General features: G+C 36.6%; 1 protein-coding gene across 1 annotated transcript in view; it reads left to right on the forward strand.

Moving 5' to 3' along the window:
* Nucleotides 1-11,527: 11,527 nt before the first annotated feature.
* Nucleotides 11,528-18,476, forward strand: part of LOC140245244 (zona pellucida sperm-binding protein 3 receptor-like) — a 28,914-nt gene continuing 21,965 nt past the window's right edge. Inside the window, exons 1-2 of the mRNA XM_072324830.1 lie at nucleotides 11,528-11,542; nucleotides 12,207-12,441. Of these exons, the coding sequence (XP_072180931.1) occupies nucleotides 11,528-11,542; nucleotides 12,207-12,441 (250 nt within the window). The remainder of the gene's footprint in view (nucleotides 11,543-12,206; nucleotides 12,442-18,476) is intronic.

Genomic DNA, 18,476 nt, shown 5'->3' on the forward strand with positions numbered 1-18,476 from the left:
TTTCTGATAGGCATAAATAATTAATTATAGAGACGATGGAAACATTTCAAATGAAGATATCCAAGCACTGTCATCTGCGGTCAGTTCAACTCCAGAACTTGCAGCTGCTTATAAAAACAGTATTTGAGATGAGTTTTTCTTTTTTCAACCAACTACATGCATGGTGTTATATTAAAAATCATGTCCGGTGTAAAAAGTATATCATACAGAGGGTTACCATTTTGATTTCAGCAAGGCAAGCTGCCGATGTGGGTTTAACACCTGTTTGTCAAACCCTACAAACTCTCGCCTAAATTAATAGCCTCTAAAACGTGATACCTTTGCTCCTCTCATTTTATTCTGTGAGTCTTTCCAAAAGTTACACACAAACACACACACACACACACTCTCTCTCTCTCTTTCTCGTTTGGTCAATGAAAATTTAAGGAAAATTGATTTATGTACTTTAAATCCTGGAAGATAATTTTCTATTAAATGCGTATTTCATCCCTGACTGCAGATCACTCATTCGACTGTTCAACCGACGAATTCACCGTATGGATGAGGGCAGGCTCAATATTTCAGGTAGCTTCAGAAAGGTGGGATCTAGAAGCACCTGACGGTGAGAGAATGGTCCTACGGTTGCAATCTGCATTAAATCGGCGAGTTGTAGTAACCGTAAATGATGATATATTAGCCACAACACGCGAAGTTCTACTTTTGAATTTCGCCAAATCTCCGCCCATCATCTCACTCGGCCACAAATTGAGACTCGGACTATATACATCAACTGACAAAATACGTGCATACGTCTATCCAGTAGTAGTCAACATCGAGGCATCATGTCTACAAGGTAACTGCTCTTATTGACTTTGTTAGACAAAGCCACATACTCCTCTCTAATACTTGTCTAATGTGAATTTGATATGCAGCTTTGTATGTACGTTTTGATATATCATCAACATTGAGGGTTACGCTACATTAATATATCCTTGCAGTGAAGTGGTCTGTCATATTGAACGCTTTAAACAATAAAAAGTTGTAACATTCATCACACACACACACACACAAAAAGGAAAATATCACCTTTGGTATTCAATTCAATTCAATTCAATTCAAAGTTTATTTCATTTTTCGACAAAACATGTGTTTCACTTCATTTAATGACACAGAATAAGGTAAGTAGAACATAGTGAAATGAAAAGACTACAACAATTGAGGACATAGTAATCATACCTTGTATAGTAAGAAAGAAACAGAAGTGATCAAAGTGAAGTACATGTATACCGTTGCTTTAAGTGCGAAAAATGAAGGGACCCACTAAAAAGACAGAGCTTGTAGTATGTGGGCCCCTCTGGAGAAGAACATCGATGAAAAGATAAATTGAATCATCGTAGATACAAAAAAAAAATAACAAAGTGGAAGAAGTCTGGAAGCCCACTACAAGTATTACAATTATATCTACGGTTTGTTTATTCACCTAAATATCTACGCTATAACGAAATCTGCGGAATTTCCTTATTGTGGCGAGGTACAACTGAGATTATGTAACAGCTGTTCTTTGTAATTCAGTCTACCACTTTTACATCATAGTCACAAGACTAAATAAACATCCGTGTATTAATATATATATATATATATATATATATATATATATATATATATATTAAAAGAAACGAGAAAAAAAATGCTTATTACAAGAGCATATTCATGTGAGAAGTAGCTAAGCGTTTTCATCTTCATGCAATGTACGAAAGAATATGACATCATCTCATCTACACTGACTGCTAGCAAGGGCCTACTCACAATGCAAAGTCCTTTTGCGTGGTATTTATCATTTCATTTCATTTCATTTATTTCATTCTTTCACTCCTTTTCGGCAAACATAACACGAAATGAATCAGAAGATAAAACATAGGCATGTATTTGACTTTACATGGTAGATAATAGTTAACAAATACAAAATTATACATTCATACCGGCAAAATACAAAGTTATGTCTGGAGGAAAAAAAAAAAGAGAGAATTGAGAGGTCCACTGAAAAACATGCTTGTAAATTGTGGACCACTCAAAGGATTCTTCATGAGAACATATTTGTTTACAAAGACAGGATAGACCAAAACAGGACAGAACAAGACAGGAGAAACACACGACATTACATGACTTGACAGAAGGGTATAGCATTGAAAGTAATAAAGCTCAAAAGAATAATGGAAAGAAAGGAAAGGAAAGAAAGAAAAGGAAACATGAAAGGAAAAGCCAACACGCTGAACATCGGGATCGAAAGAGGGAATTGAGGTGCTTCAGAGCTCGAGCAGCTGAGTAAAGTTTGTACAAATAAGATAATGTAAAAAAAAAAAAATACACAAAGATGAATCAAGTGATTGACGAATTAAATGATCGACGATGAACCCTTAGGTTGTAGTGACCAGCTAAGTAATGAATAGTATGTTATCTTAGTATGAATTCAACAAAAAAAGTTTCAACTTACGCTTAAACAAATTCAAAGATAAAGAGTCTTTTATATCACAGCTTAAAGAATTCCAGAATCTAGGGCCAGTGTAAATAAATGTATTTTGCGCCAATAAGGTTCTCAGAAGGCGTAAATGAAACTCATTAGATCGCCTGGTGTGATAATTATGAAAAAAAAAAATGATTTCTTGGAAACATTGAATTAAAGATGCTGGGAAGTGCATTTGTGTGTTGATTAAAAATAAACTGACCCAGCTGAAAGAAAAACAAATGTTTAATTTCTAAAATCTTATATTTCACAAATAATGGATCTGCATGAGAATGTGGTGAAACACCACAAATAATACGAGGTGTCTTTTTTGTAATAACAATAGTTTATCTAATAATTAAGATAAGGTAATATTAATGAAAAATACAACATCAACAAAGAAGACAACGGGATATCACACTTAAGTCTATTAATAATACCAATATTACGCGAAATTATTTAATAATGTTAATAATTATGAGGCTTCCACGAAAGTTTATCGTCCTCTGTAATACCGAGAAACTTTATGTGAGATACACGTTCTAAATGAACGTCATCAAAATGATATCTTTGCGTAGAACTTCTATAGACTTACTAAATAACATATACTTGGTTTTCTGGCGATTTAGTGATAATTTATGGGCTCTTATCCATTGAGTCACTTTTTTTTAAATTCAGAATTGACAGTATGGACAAGGGTAAATGGATTTTGGTGGGAGAAAAAATATTTGAATCATCGGCAAAAAGTATAAAAGAAAGTATGTCGGATGATCTGCAAAAATCATGAATTTGATGAAAAGTAAAGGTCCTAATATCACTAACATACTCAGTGTTTACTAACCTGTATATCCAGTACTGATGTTCAACACACCAGGCATCGTCACCGAAGTTCATTTTAAGGCATAGCAGTTTATACAGTGTGTGATAGAACTTCATGCGTGTTGTCATTACTAGTCTCACTACCACAAGAGCATGAAAATATCCAATGCTACATGTGGTTTGACAATTAAAAAAAAATCAAGGTGATAACTTTAAAAACAAAACTCTAAGTAACTTAAACACACAGTTAGTAGGTGGATTGTAATGTGTTTGTTAAATCTAAATTTAATACGAAAGTGAAGTTTCTTCATTGGAATACACTTAACAGTTATAGAGCCTACATACATAACATATCGATTTCATACATGTACTTACAAAGGACCGTGCAAATGGACAATTTGTTTCTTTGTTTTTCTGGGGCAGGTACGTTAAAGATTTTTACATATGAATAATTTCGAGAATATGTGAGATATTGAAGTCGTTACTTTTTCTTTTGTTTCTTTACCTTTGGGAGGCACGTAAATAACTGTACAGTGAACATGTAAATTGGATATTGAACACAACTTTTTTTGTGTTTCCATTGAGCAGTTATTGCCGAGAGTAGTTAGCCTAAAGCATCGGTTACACCGGAGCCGAATCAGCTGCGAATCCAACCGAATACACGTATTCGGGTGGATTCGGGATCATTCGATTCCCCTTCCCCGAATAGGCGAATATTCAGGAGAGATTCTGGAACATTCGTGGAGGGATTCTGCCCGAATACCTGCCCGAATCCATTCGAATCGTTACCCGAATACAGAGCAGAATACAGGCGAATGAGCCGTATTGGCCAGAATACGGCCGAATAGCAGCCGAATAGGTTCAATGAGCGGCCAGAATAACTCGGGAATATAGCCAGATTAGCAATTCTGCTCTGATTCGGGGCCTATTTGGAACGTATTCGACTCTGATTCGGGGAGCTCCCCCGAATGAGAGACGAATAGGTTCCGAACCCATCGAATCCATCTGATTCAGGCCATATTCAGACACAATCGGTCCAAATTTATTAGAGAGAATTCGGCTTTCGTGTAACCATGGCTTAAAGTTGTTTCCTCCCAACCCCCTCCCATCTTTTCTCCTTGAGGTTTGCAAACTGGAGCACACTCTGAGGAGTCTACGCCTTTCAATGTTTCTACAACAGATGAATGGCGCTTTGCAAAGGCTATGAATCATCATCATGATACAAAATGTGCATCCATTCTATCAACTACTGACATTTAAGCTGCTGCGAGAAAAAAAAAAATTCCAAAGAAAATAATCAAAATGAATGTCATAATCTTTGTAACGTCTTAAAAAGAATATTCTTGTTACGTAAAGAATGCATTGTCATTGAAAAAAAAAATTATTCTTTGATAATAACCTTTAGTAAAAAAAAAAAAAAAAAAAAAAAAAAAAATGGCGTCCATCTGTTTTGCCATTCAGGTTCATCATGTATAATAAGGTATGTTTACTTACATGGGGAATTTTTGTCTTATTCGGAGATGCTCAATTACCTCATTATTGTATTTGTAGTCCCCATACGTTCATAAAAGGCTGATGAGAAAATCGAATGATATCTCTGTGGCAGATACAAGTACAAAAAATTGGTAATTCCCTCGTTACGTTCACTCGCAAGCATACACCATTTTATCGCGACACACAATGTAATAAAAAAAATGTTTTTTGAAACAAACACGCACCATTTATCGCGACACACAATGTAACAAACATAAATTGTTTATGAAAAATACTGGCGCTTCGAATCATGACAATCTGCAATGCATCTTTAGCACTTCCTTCGTGTTTAGATTAGTTCTCCTAAAATCCTGACATGGTACATACATGTAATAGGCTACACACAAAAGTTTGTACAAAATCTGTAATTACATATCATGTTTCGTCAATGTTATTACTAAAAGTATAATACTCATGCATGGTATGTACACCTGTCAATGAGCCTGGGCAGCGACATACTTTATACTCGTCAGGGCTCCCGACCCATCCGCGGTCGTCAAGGGACAAAGTGAGTCCACTGATCCTACAGACAGATTTATAAATACTAACGTCTTGTTCTCGCTCTTTCTATGTAATAAGCCAGTCTAATTTGAGATTATTGATCGCTTACGAAAAACAATAATTATCTAATATGCAAAAGTTTTGCCTTCTTTCCTTAAAGACTTTTGACACGGATGTATAGGCCTACACAATGTCGTGGTAGTAAGGAAACTTAAAAGTACCTCGTATAATAGTAGCACACACACACACACAAACACGCAATATATATATATATATATATATATATATATATATATATATATATATTTATATATATACATATGTATAGAAACATGATTATGGTGAAAGTATTTCATTCTTCCGGAGAGCCAGAGAAAATGCCACAGTGATGATATAGAGTTTCCCGGCCAATTTCATTGTTTGACATTTAATTAATATTAGAAGCATTCATTTTCGTCACATTTGCTCAGACATCGAAATACCGTCATTCAATAATCGTTTTTCTTTGTTCAGATATACTAATTTGGCAACCGATTTCGCAATTGCTTTTCGCATTACAAATCATTAAATGCGGATATATTTTCGACAGTGATAATTCCACTTCGCTTCATCGTGTCGGTTGCTCTTTCCGGATATTAAAATTAGCTTTTTGGCAAATAAGTTCATAAAATTAGCATTCTAATTAAACACCCAAGATGCGCATTAAAAAAGTACATGACTTGTAATGCGTAATGGACGTATTTAACATGAAAATGAGTGAAAACTTTAACATGTATTTAAGATATTGATGAAGAGAACTATAACTATTTTGGACACTTGTATTGGTGGTTCATTCGAATAACTTCCCTACACTTCGGTACACAGATATGCCTTCTCTGGAACTCATCGGAGAACGTTCTCCTCTCGAAGGCTTTGTGTTGCAATCAGCTACCAACAGTTTTGTTTGCCGGGAAGGATTTACTGAACACGTTGCTGATTCGATCTGTGGAGAACTTGGTTTCCCAGCTCATCATACATTTTCCAGAGATAGGGTGCCTTCTAATTCAACGGCAGTCAACTGGATTAAGGCCACAGATTGTCAACAACGTAAGTGAATCTTTTGGCCCTTGTGTTTGATTAGAGTAAACACAATTATAAAGCTTACTGAAACTGAAACTGAAACTGAAACACAATCTTATGCCATCAGTGAGGTTCTTAGGAAGTATAAACATAATAAATATGTGGGCTTACATTATGCAGAGTTAGAATGTATACTACCACATATTTTTAATGTTGGAGAGAAAATTGGAACCTTAAAGATGTTTATCTGTTACTCGCTGTATTTGTATGATATACAGGGGAGAGCGCTTGATTTTATCTTCTTCTTTTTTAGTCTTACTTTAGGGCCTACGTCTTGAAATTGCACTCAAAATGATAATGATTTTCTTGATTTCTGTCTTGCTTATTTGAAAATATTATTTCAAGATAAAATCATCTCAAAAACTCGAAGGAGTTTCCTATTTGCAGAAGACATCTGGTCATGGTGCTTTAGGATTTCACGGTCAATTTCAAACTCTTGTCAATCAAATTCATAAAATGGTAATTCATATTCAACAATACCATTCGTTTCGTATCTGTTAGTCGTTCAAATTAATACAAACACCAATCGATTTCGTTTTTGCGCGATCAAAAGTGTTAATAAAAGATCAATTTCGTTTAGAGATACAAATGAAAAAGCGAAAAGAAAGAAGATGGCAACTGACCATTATGTAAACGAAACATAAAGAGTGAATTTTGCCAAAAAAAAATAATGTCATTTACCTTGAGTGTTTTTAATTCTGCGAATAAAGGATCTGAATGATCTGGATAACCTGATTTGGTGCATATACGTATAGCTTTCTTTTGTACAAGTAATATAATTATCAATGTGACTTTTTGAAGTTGCCCATACAGCGTTGCAATATGAAATGTACCATAATATCAACGAGTTATATAACATAAATAAGATATTCTTAGGGACATAATACTTATAGACCGGGGGCCCAGGAGGTTTATTCAACCGAAAAGCGCACAAGCAACTGACCTCATAGGAAGTTTACATGGACCCTGGACATCACAAAAATGCATTGCTGCCGGGTCTCATCGTTGGCCTTCCCGCCAAAATCACGCAATGTATGACGTCACTTCCGGTTGGCCCTTTTCCCAAATTTTTGACAGTTTGAGTTGAATGATCATTATTAATATGTCAGTTTCGGCTTCTAAGAGTGTCCTAGATATATTTTATTTGGTATCCAACTATTTTGGAGTATGTATTTACCATCTATTTGCCCATTTTCTATGTGGTGATGCTCCTGATGGTGAATATATTCATGGCAATCATTGTCGACGTCGCTGTTTTAGAGAAAATGACACCTAGATTTTGATCACTTTCGAGAAGATAGTTGTTAATACTCTATAAATATCTTAATCTTGTCTAACGGTTGTAAAAATCTATATCCAGCCCTTGTTGTGATTTGAGATAAGTCTAGTCTGTTCAAACATTAAAAAGTATAACCCTTCCACCATTTAGGGCAGCGCCCTCTGTGACCTGAACCTTTGCAACACAAAAAATAAACTTTGAAACAAAGCATTATTGGACACATGTTGGAGATTAATGTTCGTAATGCGCACAAAAAATTGTATATCTCGTCAGAATATTATAATGTTCTTCACTTAAAGCTTCTAGATAATTTATGGAAGAGAGTACAGGAACTAGGCAATATCTTAATCTTGTACATGGGCAAACAGTATTTGCATCATTACGACCAAGAGTCAAACTAAATTCGCAATATTTCGGCACACAACCTTAAGAATGTCTTCGTCATCACTGACGCTTCCATCACTCTCATCGCTTTCATCACTCTCATCGCTTTGCTCACTCCATGTCACTTCGGATTCCTCATCGTCTCGGTTTGCATTATCTGAAGGACTGAACGATGAGCCTTCGAGAGATGAGGGGACTGCACTTCCTTGGTACCAGTCTGGCTCAAAGTGCTTCTGGGTAGATTTCCACCCATAGTCTACAAGACTGCCGTGCTGGCTCTCTTCCACATTCTGACGACATTCTGTGCTCATCAGATGTGATTTTTAAGTGTTGTGGCACAGAGAGGAAGAGAATTAGTAAATAGCAGATGATCTTATTCAGTCTTGCAAGGGGCAATACCTTTGTCATGTCCACTGCTCATTCGCTTAAAGACATTGTATAATATCTGGCATCATTTATGTCCGATGTTGCAAAGCCATACAGTGGGCAGATGAAGAATGTGGCAGCTCGAGTATCTACTTCCTCGTTTGAGAGAGACTGGAAAGATTTGATGTGTGTTGCACTATTTTCCATCTTTTGATAAGGTTTTACTCTCTCTTTCCTAGAGAAACGCGAAGTGAAATCGCAACCTGTCGGGGAGACCAATATGTGCATCGGTAATGTCAAGTTGCTTCTCTTCGAGAACTGCTGCAATTTTTGAGACATCAACTTACCTTTTGTTTTTGCCCGAACCAAAGTCTGATAATTATTTTTCCTTCATTCGACCTGGCACAGTACAGCAAGATGATGAAGACGGCTGTGTCACTGGACCTAACAAAGATAATGCCCTCTTATTTGCATATTAGCTTCTACATGATGGCCTTGCAAGTGTCTCGGCATATCTGCTAACAGTTGGTCGTTGCTATTCCTCAGTTCTACACAGCTTGCGCCATGAGAAACACACCACATTTTCTATCCAATAACCTGTCCATACTGGGGTTTCCTCCATTCCTACATGATATATCTTGCAAACTGTTCCTTGACTGAAGAACTCTCCAGTAAATCCTTGCCTCTATAGCGCTGAACCTGCTCTGTCCCAGTAATGAAGAATTCATTTGAAATAGAACATTGCAGGTTTCGATCAGGAGCGTCTCTGGCTCCTTCAGCTGCGTGCACTCTGTGTACTGCTGTTTTAGATCTCTGCGTTTTCTGAGGCAAAGTTTAACATTTTGATTCTGGGAACTGACTTCAGGAACCTGGAACTGTCAGCTGCACATTCATCTGAAACCCAGTCCGTCTTTTCTACCCTCGTTCAAGTGTTGTTAGGAGAAATTGCCTCGTTGTCTCACTGGCCACGTTCCTCGATGAGATACTGATGAGCTCAGAAGGACCATCATAGACAAAGGGGTTGTATGTGTTTTTGCCTTTTCCATCGCGGCCAAATTCATATTGTGTGCCGAGTTCGGTCATATTCACCCTCAATGGTACCATTACAAAAAAAAAAGAAAAAAAAGAAGAATAATTATATGGTTGTCCATACTCTTATCTATTGAGATACCAAAAATTAATAATTTAGTACACTCTAAGATGATCATACAGACATGTTATTGATGGTGCTTCTATGGAATCTGTCTCAAAATTTGGAGAAAATGGCCAAATGCCACAAAAAGAACATGTTGGTGGGTTTTTTTTTACGTTGCAAATTTGATTTGATCAAGATCAAGTGACCATATTTCCAGCATGCTGTTAAATTTGCAACGGTGCCATTAAGGGTGAATATGAACACGGCACACCATACAACTTCGCCGCAATTGAAAAGGCATTGCTCTCTAGATTTCTTGAATGATCAGATGAGGCGGTTAGATGGTGCAACTATGTGATATCTGCCAACGAGAGCAGCAGGGAAAGGTCTCAAGACGTAAAGGAAGACGCTGCACTGGGTGAACTTTGTGCGAAATACGAGAGCTTCTTCAAAGACAAGTGAGACAACGGGGCAATTTCTCCTAACAGCACTCGAACGAGGGCAGAAAAGACGGACTGAGTTTCAAGATGAATGTGCAGCTGCCAGTTCCAGGTTTCTGAAGCCAGTTCCCAGAATCAAAATGTTAAACTTTGTTTCAGAAAACGCAAAGAGGTCTAAAACAGCAGTAAAAAAGAGTACACGCAACTGAGGGAGCCAGAGACTTTTTTCGGACGTATGCGTATCTGTTGCAGCTGAATCAAGTGATACAATCGATCTTCAGCACATTCTTTGCTACCCTCTCACTAAAGTACCTCTTTAGCTGGCCATCAAGTAATTGGGGACACCCCTGAAGACTGAGAAAGCAGCTTTGACAAGGCTGCTTAAAGGGACTGTGTAGTACTGGTTGAGGTGATAATTCAGGTTTATAACATTCCTAAGTGAGAAAATGAGGAACCTTTTATGAAAAATGAAAGAGCATGTAATTTTAAAAAGGATTCAACGTTTTTGATGAAAATTGGTTTTCAAATGGCTGAGATATCAAAAAAAGTGATAATACTGTTTTATTATGATCTCTTTGTTTCACCTTGTTTTTGGATATCTCCAGCCATTTCAAACCCGAGTTTCATCAAGTAAACCTTTGATTCCCCTTTGGATTGCATGCTCTTTGCCATCTCACAGAGTGGTTTCTGAATCTCTCGCAAAATGTTAAAGGGCTCATACAGTTTTGGTTGAGACCTAACTTCAGGTTTTTAACATTTTTGGGTGAGATAATGAGAGTCCTCTTATGAAATATGAAAGAGCATGTAATTCCAAGAGGAATTCAACGTTTATTTGCTGAAAATTGGTCATGAAATTACTGAGATACCTAAAACAGAGTAATACTAACAAATTGTGGGACCCACATATTATCATGATTGCTTTTTTACTTTGTTTTTGGATGTCTCAGCTATTCTAAAACCGATTTTCATCAAACAAACTTTCAATTCCTCTTGGAATGGCATGCTCTGTACTATTTCATGAGTGATTTCTTGGTATCTCGCAAAAAGTTTAAAGCCAAATCCTCAGCTCCAACAATAATGTACCACCCTTTAAAAGCTAAATCCTCACCTCAACCAGAACTGTATAGTCTCTTTAAACGGCAAAACGAAGAAACAAATTTTCCTGTGATCTCAGCAAGAATGATTGACGGAGGCATCATCATTCATGAGACAATTCTACAACACAGCAGTTCAACATATGGCCAAGGGTCTCTTGAAGAGACTTTGCTCATGTCGCGGAGATGAAATTCACTTGGTACTAGACAAAATATACCAATCCCCCTCCATCAAAGATCCTGAGGGAAACCTGCAATGTTCTACCTCTCATGAGTTCTTCATTGCTGGGCCAGATCAGGTTCAGCGCCATAGAGGCAAGGATTTACTCAAGAGTTCTTCATTCAAGGAACAGTTCGCATTTCGCAAGATATATCGGAATGGAGGAAGCCCCAGTATGGACAGGTTATTGGATAGAAAATGTGGTGTGTTTCTCATGGCACAAGCTGTGTAGAACTGAGGAATGCCAACAACCAACTGTAAGCAGATATGCCGAGACGCTAGCAAGGCCATCATGAAGAAGCTAATATGCAAATAAGAGGGCATTATCTTCGTGAGGTCCAGTGACACAGACGTCTTCATCTTGCTGTACTGTGCCAGGTCGGATGAAGGAAAAATAATTGTAGACTTTGGTTTGGGCAATAACAGAAGGTAAGTTGATGTCTCAAAAATTGCAGCAGTCCTCGAAGAGAGGCAACCTGACATTAGCGATGAACATATTGGTCTCTCTGACAGGTTGCGATTTCACTTCACGTTTCTGCAGGATAGGAAAAGTAAAACCCTATCAAAAGATGGAAAACAAAAAGTGCAACACACATCAAATCTTTTCAGTCTCTCTCAAACGAGGAAGTAGATATTCGAACTGCCACATTCTTCATCTGTCCACTGTATGGCTTTGCAACATTGGACATAAATGATGCCAGATATTATGCAATGTCTTCAAGCGAATGAGCAGTGGAGGTGACAAAGGTACTGCCCCTTGCAAGACTGAATAAAATCATCTGCTATTTACTAATTCACTTCCTCTCTGTGCCACAACACTTAAAAATCACATCCAAGAGCACAGTATGTCGCCAGAATGTGGAAGAGAGCCAGCACGGCAGTCTTGTAGACTATGGGTGGAAATCTACCCAGAAGCACTTTGAGCCAGACTGGTACCAAGGAAGTGCAGTCCCCGCATCTCTCGAAGGCTCATCGTTCAGTCCTTCAGATAATGCAAACCGAGACAATGAGGAATCCGAAGGGACATGGATTGAGCAAAGCGATGAGAATGATGAAAGCGATGAGAGTGATGGTAGCGTCAGTGATAACGAAGACATTCTAAAGGTTGTGTCCCGAACTATTGCGAATTTAGTTTGACTCTTGGTCATAATGATGCAAATACTGTTTCCCCATGTACAAGATTTAGATATTGCCTAGTTCCTGTACTCTCTTCCATAAATTATATAGAAGCTTTAAGTGAAGAACATTATAATACTCTGACGAGATATACAATTTTTTTGTGCGCATTATACGAACATTAATCTCCAACATGTGTCCAATAATGCTTTGTTTCAAAGTTTAGTTTTTGTGTTGCAGAGGTTCGGACCACAGAGGGCGCTACCCTAAATGGTGGAAGAGTTATACTTTTTAATGTTTGAACGGACTAGACTAATCTCAAATCACAAGAAGGGCTGGATATAGATTTTTACAACCGTTAGACAAGATTGAGATATTTATAGAGAGTATTAACAACTATCTTCTCGAAAGTGATCAAAATGTAGGTGTCATTTTCTCTAAAAGTGCGACGACGACAATGATTGCCATGATTATATTCACCCTCAGGAGCATCACCACATAGAAAATGGGCAAATAGATGGTAAATACATACCCCAAAATAGTTGGATACCAAATAAGATGTATCTAGGATACTCTTAGATGCCGAAACTGACATCTTAATAATGATCCTTCAACTCAAACTGTCTCAAAAATTTGGGAAAAGGGCCAACCGGAAGTGACGTCATACATTGCGTGATTTTGGCGGGAAGGCCAACGATGAGACCCGGCAGCAATGCATTTTTGTGATGTCCAGGGTCCATGTAAACTTCCTATGAGGTCAGTTGCTTGTGCGCTTTTCGGTTGAATAAACCTCCTGGGCCCCCGGTCTATTAAGCTTATGGAGTATACCAACATTACGAGACACTTTATCAGATATGTATTGCACATGACTGTTCCATTTCATATTTTCTTTTGTGTAAATTCCGAGAAATTTGATACTCTCTTTTTGTTCCAATGGTATACCATCTACCATAATATTAAAATGCTGCATTTCATTTTCATGCTTCTTATTACGAAAATGAATAAAATTTGTCGTTTTAAGTTGAGTGATAATCTATTACTCATAAACCATGTAGATAATTTCGGTAATTCAGTATTAAGAGTTCTGAGGAGCGAATTAAAATCAGAATTGGATCAGAATACGTTGGTGTCATCGGCAAATATGATATTATTGCAGTAACATAAATGAGTTAGAAATATCATTTATATACACCAGAAATAGTACAGGTCCCAATATGGATCCTTGTTGGACGCCACATTGTATAGGTAATACTTCAGAGTTAACATATCCATAATACACATATTGCTTTTCTATTCGATAAGCAATTTTTGATCCATTGTAGTGGAATGCCACGAAACGAACTCCACAGCAATGCAATCTACGTATAGGGAGAGTGTGGTCAAGAGTGTCAAATGCCGTCCATGAAAACACCAATGACATGTCTTTGTTCAGCTAAGGCAGTCGACACTGTATCGTACAGCTGGACTAGTGCCATATCTGTAGAATAAAACTTTCTTGATTAAGTATGTAATTCTGAATTTAAAAATCATTCAGTCTGTTGTAAACACGCCTTTATATTACCTTAAAAAGACTAAGAAGAATAGAGATAGGACAGCAATCGGATACAAGAGAGAAAGCCTTTCTATTACCTTAAAAAGATTAGGAAGAATAGAGATAGGACGGTAATTGGATACAAGAGAGGAGTCATCTTTTTTGTATATTGGAATGACTTTTGCAATTTTACATGCATTCCGAAATATTCCAGTTGAGAGGGACAAGTTAAATATATGTACTAAAAGTGTCAATATACTACCAACAATTTGTTGAAAAATATACGTACTCATTTCATCATGACCAACTGTAGTACTTGATTTCAATGAATGTACAATGTCAAGGATCTCACTACAAACGTTTGGTTTAAAAAATACTGATTTATCATTTGACGAATTTTAAATCCAACAATCAAACCATGTTTAAGCGCCTAATAACAGATGAAAGAATTTTATCTGTTAAGCAACAGCTATTGAATATCAACTGAGAGGATCTGTATTTATTGGATAATGCTAATGATTCACATGAATATTTTATTCGGATTTTTACAGATTTATAATATGATACATGTTTTCCTCTCAAGAAAGTGACATGTAAGAAAAATGTAAGAAACCTTGGGTTACTTGTTGCCTATTGAAGTCAATAAATCGTAAACATAAGCTTTATAGCAGTTACGTCAAAACACCAACTAATGAGAATAAAAAGAAATGTGTAGAGTTCAAAAACATTTTGGTTAAAACTCTTCGTCTAGCAAAGAAGAATTTTTATAACAATTTATTTCAAAGCGTAAAGGTGATATTAAAAAACGTGGTCACACATTCATGGACTGTTGGGACGAGGTAAGAAGTGCTCAATTCCTTCTGAGATGTTTCATGAAGGATTATCTCTGGTGTCGAGTAAACAGAAGGCAGAAGCTTTTGACAGGTATTTTATAGGATTACCCGCTAAAATAAGTAGAGAGATTTCTTCAGTCCCACAGTCTTTTTATGAATACTTAAAGCCAAGTAGTGATAATTCATCCTTGTTTTTTAGTCCAACTTCTGTATTTGAAATCACTAAATTTGTATCCTCGCTCAAGTCATCGAAGTCAAGTGGGTCGGATGATATTGCCCCTCGGGTTGTCAAGGAATGCATTCATTTTTTTTTTTTTTGATGAGCCATTATGTGATATTTTCAACAAATCATTGTCGCAAGGAATTATGCCTGACAAGCTAAGGGTAGCTAAAATAGTTCCTGTGTATAAAAAAGATGATAATAAGAATCTGATTAATTACAGACCTATAGTGCTTTTACCAATTTTTTTCTACGATTTTAGAGAAAATAGTTTACAAGCGTTTAAACGATTTTCTGTTGAAAAGAGATGTTCTGATTCCACAACAATTTGGTTTTCGTAAACATTTTTCTACTAGCATGGGCGTTTTCAACTTGTTGGATACTATCATAAAATCATTTGATGATGGACATTATTGCCTTGGAATTTTTCTAGACTTGTCAAAGGCATTTGACACCCAAGACCATAACATCCTTTTGAGTAAACTTTCACACCATGGAGTACGAGGAACAGCATTATTATGGTTCAAAAACTACTTTCTTAACCGCGGCTCACAACATGTAGTGATTGATGGTGTCAAATCGCAATCTGGTTCCATTCGGTATGGTGTGCCACATGGGTCAGTGTTTTGTCCTTTGTTATTTTTGATATAGGTATATTCATTGAGGAAAACCATTTTAGCGAAGTGTGATTTTGATATTATTTGTTTGGTGGAAACTCATCTTGTTGAAAGTCAAACAATTCAAGTTAGCAACTACATTTGGTTTGGGCATAACCGGTTACAATTGCACAAAAATGCAAGGAAAGGATCTGGAGGAGTCGGCTGTTTGATGCATCGTCGTGTGCTTCAGTATTATTCTGTTAAATGTTTGGAGAAATCATATGATGGGATATTATGGCTGCAGTTGAAAGACAAGCAAGGAAAGGATTTGTTTTATATCTGCATCTGTTACTTACCCCCAGAAAACTCAAGCAGAGGGGGACATGGTGAAGAATTTTTTGACAAGCTACTCTCCGGAGTATACAAATATAAAGATTGTGGTAAAATTCAAATCTGTGGAGATTTTAATGCGAGAACTGGAGATTTATCAGATATTTTCGAAGGCATAGATTGCATTAGACAAAGAAAGACTATTGATTTTGAAACAAACTCTCAAGGAAGATCATTTATGGATTTTTCTGTTTCGTCAAATGTGAGTGAAATTTTTGTAGAATAGAGTGAAATGTAAACAAAAAGAATGGTTGAAATGTAGAAATGCTTATGGTAGAAAGATCAAGTTTGATGATTATAAAGATGTGAAGAGTTTGTTCGCAAAAACCGATAAGTCCATTTTTGAAGATTTTGAAGTACGGTCTCTGTCATAAAGTACAAAATAGTACCTTTTAAATGATATGTCACTACATATAAAGGTACATTTTGGAAGTTATGGTCAAAAGAAGCAAACATTTTCTTGTCATTCTTTTTATTTTTCTTGACCTTTCATCGCAAATATCTCCATTTTGGCAAATATGGACTTATCGGTTTTTGCGAACAAACTCTTCATGTACATAGACATTTTGATAAAGCTGTACGTCAAGCAAAAAGGGCATATCAGCATAGAAAAATTTATGCATTGGATGCGATGTTGATATTAAAAGACTCTAGTAGTTTTTGGAAGGAGATAGGGAAGATTGGCTGAGATGAAAATAACAGGTGTCATAAAATTCCTATGGAGGTAGTTAATAGTGATGAAGAAATAACTGAGAATTTTGATATTGTATTGAGTAAATGGCAAAATGATTTCTCCTCTCTTTTTACTGATAATGATGGTGATTTTGATGATGATTTTTTGTTTGGTATAAAAAAGAAATTATTAGAGTTGGAATTGAATGTTCAGGAAATTGATTCACAGGGAGATGATCTGAATCATCCTATTGGTTTATCAGAGGTAACTTCAACAGTAAACATTCCTGCATGCTTTATGCTCTTTTTGTTTTGAACATGGTATTTCCCCTCAGATATGGCAAAAAGGTATTATTCATCCTATTCTTAAACCTGGTATGGATGAACGTGAACCTCTAAATTACAGAGGTATTACATTGATATCTGTGATTTGTAAGTTTTATTGTGATATTATAAAAGAAAGATTGATTAATTTCCTTGAAAAAGAATGCGTTATTAATGAGGAACAGAACGGGTTTCGAAAAAAAAAAAAGGAGTTGTCTCGAGCACGTGTATAGCCTCTATTCTATCATTGAAAGCAGAAAGCTTTGTAATAAAAGATACTTTTGTTTGTTTTATTGATGCAAAAAGAAGCATTTGACCGTGTTAACAGGATTTTGTTATGGTATAAGCTGAGGTCTATTGGTGTTCGTGGCAAGTTGTATGTATAACTCCATAAAGGCTCTTTATCAAGATACCAAATGTGCTGTAAATGTAAATGGTAATCTTACTGAAGTTTTCCCCGCCGAACGAGTTCGAGCAGGGGAGTATGAAACGGGCTCCGTATACGTGTGTGTGTCCGTGTGTGATCAAAATGTTCAAATTGCTACTTCTCTGTCATTTATGAGCCAATTTTGATTCTGTTGCTTTATATGATAGCACTACATAGGAGCTTTGAAGCTTCTACACAGAATTTCAGTTGTGACCTTTGACCTTGACCTTTGACCTATATTGTACATTTTGCTACAAAATGCTACTCCTTCGCCATTTCTATTAGAAAAAAGCAAACGGAATCGAAATCGGGTTAAACCCGATTTCGATTCCGTTTGCTTTATGTGATGGCACTAGGTGAGGGCTTCAAAACTTCTACACAGAATTTCGACCTTTGACTTCTTTGACCTTTGACCTTGATTTTTGACCTGTATTGTACATTGGCTACAAAATGCTACTCCTTCGCCATTTCTCACCCGATTTCGATTCCGTTTGCTTTATGTGATGGCACTAGGTGAAGGCTTCAAAACTTCTACACAGAATTTTGACCTTTGACTTCTTTGACCTTTGACCTTGATTTTTTGACCTATACTGTACATTTTGCTACAAAATGCTACTCTTTCGCCATTTCTAAACCGATTTCGATTCTGTTTGCTTTATGTGATGGCACAAGATGTGGACTTCAAAACTTCTACACAAAATTTTGACCTTTGACCTCTTTGACCTTTGACCTTGATTTTTGACCTTATTGTACATTTTGCTACAAAATGCTACTCCTTCGCCATTTCTAACCCGATTTCGATTCCGTTTGCTTTATGTGATGGCACTAGGTGAGGGCTTCAAAACTTCTACACAGAATTTTGACCTTTGACTTCTTTGACCTTTGACCTTGATTTTTGAGATTATTGTACATTGGCTACAAAATGCTACTCCTTCGCCATTTTTAACCCGATTTCGATTCCGTTTGCTTTATGTGATGGCACTAGGTGAGGGCTT

Source organism: Diadema setosum, chromosome 22, assembly GCF_964275005.1.
Source record: "Diadema setosum chromosome 22, eeDiaSeto1, whole genome shotgun sequence".
In the NCBI taxonomy this organism is placed as follows: Eukaryota; Metazoa; Echinodermata; class Echinoidea; order Diadematoida; family Diadematidae; genus Diadema; species Diadema setosum.